The following is a 4,470-nucleotide window of genomic DNA, read 5'->3' as shown; positions in this document are numbered from 1 at the left end:
GATTTGGGGAAGGAAGCGGAGCCGCAAAGTTTGGGTTTAATTTTGGTGGTTTTGGGTTTTCTTCTTCCCCTTTTTGAGCGGCCAGCGGGGGTTGGTTTGGGTGATTTTGGGGTGGAAAGAAGGGATTTTTTTGGGTTTAAACTGCGGCGGTTTGGGAAAAGTTGTAAACACCTCGCGGTTGTGCCGAGGAAAGCGGAGAAAAGGGAGTAACAAAATGCGGGATTTCTGCCAAGCGTTGACCATATATGGAAGAAAAGCATCCTGCGCTTCAAAACATCAATAAAAAAGAAAATGACGAGTATTAATTGAACCGTTTTCAGAGAAATTTGCCTTTAATTTTTTCCCCAGAAAAAAAAACCACCGGTTGAGGAGCGATAAAAGCGCCATTTCTTATCAGAAGGGGGCTTTTTGGGGGCAAAGAGGGGGATTTTGGGTTCTCCCCCCATTATTTAGGCCCCCCCCCTCCCCGTTGGCGTCACACATGCCCCATTTTGGGGCTTTTGGCCCCATTTTGGGGCTTTTGCTCTGTTTCAGGGGGGTCCCGTTTTGGGGCCCCCGCTGCCCTTTTGGGGGCTCGATGCTCCATTTTGGGGAAGTTTTGCTCAGTTTGGGGCCTCAACGCCGTGCTTTGGGGCACGGCCACCCCATTTTGGGGCCAGATACCCTGTTTTGGAGCAGGATGTTCAGTTTTGGGGCCAGACACTCTGTTTTGGGGCATGGCCACCACATTTTGGGGTTGAACACCCCGTTTTGGGGCATGGACACTCTGTTTTGGGGCCGGATGCCCAGCTTTAGGGCCAGACACCCTCTTTTGGGGCCAGACACCCCGTTTTGAGGCACGACCACCACATTTTGGGGTGGAACACCCTGTTTTGGGGCATGGACACCCTGTTTTGGGGCTCGACACCCCATTTTGGGGCACAACCACCACGTTTTGTGGCTGAATACCCCCTTTTGGGGCCAGATACCCCATTTTGGGGCATGACCGTCCCATTTTGGGGCCAAACGCCCCATTTTGGGGCACGGCCACCCCATTTTGGGGCCGAACACCCCATTTTGGGGCCAGACACCCCATTTCAGGGCACGGCCACCACGTTTTGGGGCCGAACACCCCGTTTTGGGGCCAGACACCCTGTTTTGGGGCCAGACACCCCATTTTGGGGCATGACCACATTTTGGGGCTGAACACCCTGTTTTGAGGCTGAACACCCCGTTTTGGGGCCAGACACCCCATTTTGGGGCCAAACACCCCGTTTTTGGGGCCAGACACCCCGGTTTTGGGGCCAAACACCCCGGTTTTGGGGCCTCAGGTGTCCGTCACCGTCCTTTATTGGGGTGCCGGCCCTTCGGCCTCGGCCTCCGCGTCCCCACCGGCCTCCTCCTCCTCCTCCTCCTCCTCCTCCTCCTCCTCCTCCTCCTCCTCCTCTTCCTCATCTTCATCTTCCTCATCTTCCTCTTCCTCCTCCTCCTCCTCCTCGCCGCCCCCCCCCCGGTTGGTGTTGACGAACAGCTCCGGCTCCCCGCTCCTGGGGGGGGGGCAGCCCCTCGTTAATCACCCCCCTCGTTAATTAGCCCCCTTGTTAATTAGCCCCTGTCCTCCTTAATTACCCCCCACCCTCCTTAATTACCCCCCGCCCTCCTTAATTGCCCCCCACCATTCTTAATTGCCCCCCACCCTTATTAATTGCCCCCCATTCATCCCCCTCCCTGCCATCAACTCCCCCTCCCCAATTAATTACCTATTAATTCCCAATTAATTACTGTGTTAGTTAACACCCAACTAATCTCCCTATTTATTAACTCCATTTAATTATCCTATTAATTGACCCCCAATTAATTACCCTATTAACCCCCACTAATTACCCCCCAATTAACTACCCCCAATTAATCCCCTCCCATTAATCACCCCACCACTTAATTACATTAATTAATTAAACTCACCAATTATCACCCCATTAACCACCCCACTAATTAACCCCCCCTAATTACCCCCTAATTACCCCCCACTCACCCCTCCCGCTCGCTCGCCCGCTCCAGGGAGACCTTGAAAGCCTCGGGCCTGGGGGAGGGGAGAGAAAGGGGCGGGGTCAGAGACGAGTGGGCGTGGCCTCACCCACTTGGGGGCGTGGCCTCCCCCATACGGGCTAACCACACATGGGGCAGGGCCAAGCCCATTATGGGCGGGGCTCAGCCACTTAGGGGCGGGGCCCCATACACTTGGGGGTGTGTCCCCACCCAGTGGGCGTGGCCTTAACATTTGAGGGCGTGGCCTCACCCAGTGGGCGTGGCCTCCCCCTTTGGGGGTGTGGCCTCACCCCTTTAGGACTAACCACACATGGGGCGGGGCCCAGCCCATTATGGGTGGGGCCTCACCCACTTGGGGGCGTGGCCTTACCCAAAGGGGCGTGGCCTCACCCCGGTGTGTGTGGCCTCGCCCCTTGGGGGTGTGGCCTCCCCTGTTTAGGAGCTAACCACACATAGGGCGGGGCTCAGCCTCTTGGGGGCGTGGCCTCGCCTAGTGGGCGTGGCCTCACCCACTTGGGGGCGTGGCCTCCCCCCTTTAGGCCTCAACCACACAGAGGGCGGGGCCCAGCCCATGATGGGCGGGGCCTCACCCACTTGGGGGCGGGGCCTCACCCAGTGGGTGTGTCCTTACCCAAAGGGGCGTGGCCTCACCCCGGTGGGCGTGGCCTCACCTCTTGGGGGTGTGGCCTCCCCCATTTAGGAGCCAACCACACATTGGGCGGGGCCAAATCCATTATGGGCGGGGCTTAGCCACTTAGGGGCGTGTCCCCACCCAGTGGGCGTGTCCTTAACATTAGAGGGTGTGGCCTCACCCAGTGGGCGTGGCCTCACCCACTTGGGGGCGTGGCCTGACCCCTTTAGGGCTCAACCACACAGAGGGTGGGGCCCAGCCCGTGATGGGCGGGGCCCAGCCGCTTGGGGGGCGGGGCCCGTCTCCATATAAGGTCAGGCCCCGCCCCCTGGGGGTGGGAGGGGGCGGTACCAGAGGCCCTGGCGCTGCAGGAAGCGGACGTGGGGGGCAGCAGCAGCAGCGCCATCTCCGCCTTCACCTTCGCCCCCTCCGCGATGGGGTCCACCAGCAGGAAGTCACCTGGGGGGGGGCACGGGGTCACGGGGGGGTCACGGGGTCATGGGGGGGTCACAGGGGGGTCACAGGGGGTCATGGAGGGGTTACGGGGGGGTCACGGGGTCACGGGGGGGTCACGGGGTCACGGGGGGGTCACGGGGTCACAAGGAGGGTCATGGAGGGATCACAGGGTCACGGGGAGGGGTCACAGGGAGGTCACGGGTCATGGGGGGGGTTGTGGGAGGGTCACAGGGGGTCACAGGGGTCACGGGGGGTCACAGGGGGTCATGGGGTCACGAGGAGGGTTACGGGGGGTCAGAGGGTCATAGGGAGGGTCATGGGGGGTCACGGGGTCACAGGAAGGGGTCACAGGGGGGTCATGGGGTCATGGGGGAGTTGTGGGGGGGGTCACGAGGGGTCACAAGGTCATGGGGGGGTCCCGGGGGGGTCGCACCTCGCTTGATCCAGACGTGGTGGCGGAAGCGGGGGGGCATGCTGACCAGGAAGCGCCCCCCCTCGGGGGTCTCCACCTCGTGCAGGTTGTTCCCTGGGGTGCCCAGCACCTGGGGGGGGGGGGGGAGGGACGGGGGGGGTACAACTTGGTGACCCCCCCCCCACAGCCCCCCCCGTGTCGCCCCCATGCTAATGAGCCCCCCCCGGACCCCCCCCAGCAGTCCCCGTGATCCCCCCCCCCCCCATTTCTCGGTGCCCCCCCCCCACTCCCCATGCGCCCCTCCCCCTCCGTATCCCCCCTTATCCCCCCCCACTGCCCCCCCCAACAATTTATTGCCCCCCCCCAGCCCCTGATTCCCCCCATGCCCCCCCCAGCCCCCACTGACCCCTGCCCCTCCCCCTCCTCTCCTCTCCCCCAGCCCCCTGCCCCCTCCCCACCCCCCAACCTCGCCCCTCCCCCCTCCTCCCACCTCCTCCCCCCTCCCCCCCAGCCCCCTTCCCTCCCCCACCCTTTCCCCAGCCCCTCCCCCCTCTCCTCCTCCCCCTCACCTTAGCCCCTCCCCCTCTCCCCTTCCCTCCCTCCTCTCCCTCCCTCCCTCAGGACCCCTCCCCAATTCCCCTCCCCTCTCCCAGCCCCCTCCCCACCCCCCAACCTCCCCCCTCTCCTCCTCCCCTCCCCCTCCCTGACCCCCTCCCCCACCCCTCAGCCCCTCCCCCACCCCTCAGCCCCTCCCCTTCCCATCTCCCCTCCCCCACCCCCTAGCCCCTCCCCTCAGCCCCTCCCCACCCCTCAGCCCCTCCCCTTCCCATCTCCCCTCCCCCACCGCTTAGCCCCTCCCCCCCCTTAGCCCCTCCCCCTCCCCCCTCACCCTGACGATGCTCTGCCTGGGGGCGGGCACCACCCCTCCCTCAGCACCTCCCTGGTC

At 63.2% G+C, this 4,470-nt stretch overlaps 1 protein-coding gene across 1 annotated transcript; it reads right to left on the bottom strand.

Moving 5' to 3' along the window:
• Positions 1-305: 305 nt before the first annotated feature.
• Positions 306-4,464, bottom strand: LOC311429414 (uncharacterized protein). Its single transcript, XM_084540493.1, has 5 exons — positions 4,414-4,464; positions 3,546-3,654; positions 3,008-3,115; positions 2,012-2,059; positions 306-1,526 (listed from the first exon to the last, which is right to left on the bottom strand). The coding sequence occupies exons 2-5, from the start codon at positions 3,583-3,585 to the stop codon at positions 1,318-1,320; spliced, it is 405 nt and encodes a 134-aa protein (XP_084396619.1). The 5' UTR covers positions 3,586-3,654; positions 4,414-4,464; the 3' UTR covers positions 306-1,317.
• Between the last annotated feature and the right edge of the window lie 6 nt (positions 4,465-4,470).

This window comes from Aythya ferina, assembly GCF_964211825.1.
Source record: "Aythya ferina genome assembly, contig: HAP1_SCAFFOLD_984, whole genome shotgun sequence".
Lineage (NCBI taxonomy): Eukaryota > Metazoa > Chordata > Aves > Anseriformes > Anatidae > Aythya > Aythya ferina.
The sequence above is the reverse complement of the archived record's forward strand: the minus strand, read 5'-3'. Positions and strand labels throughout refer to the sequence as shown.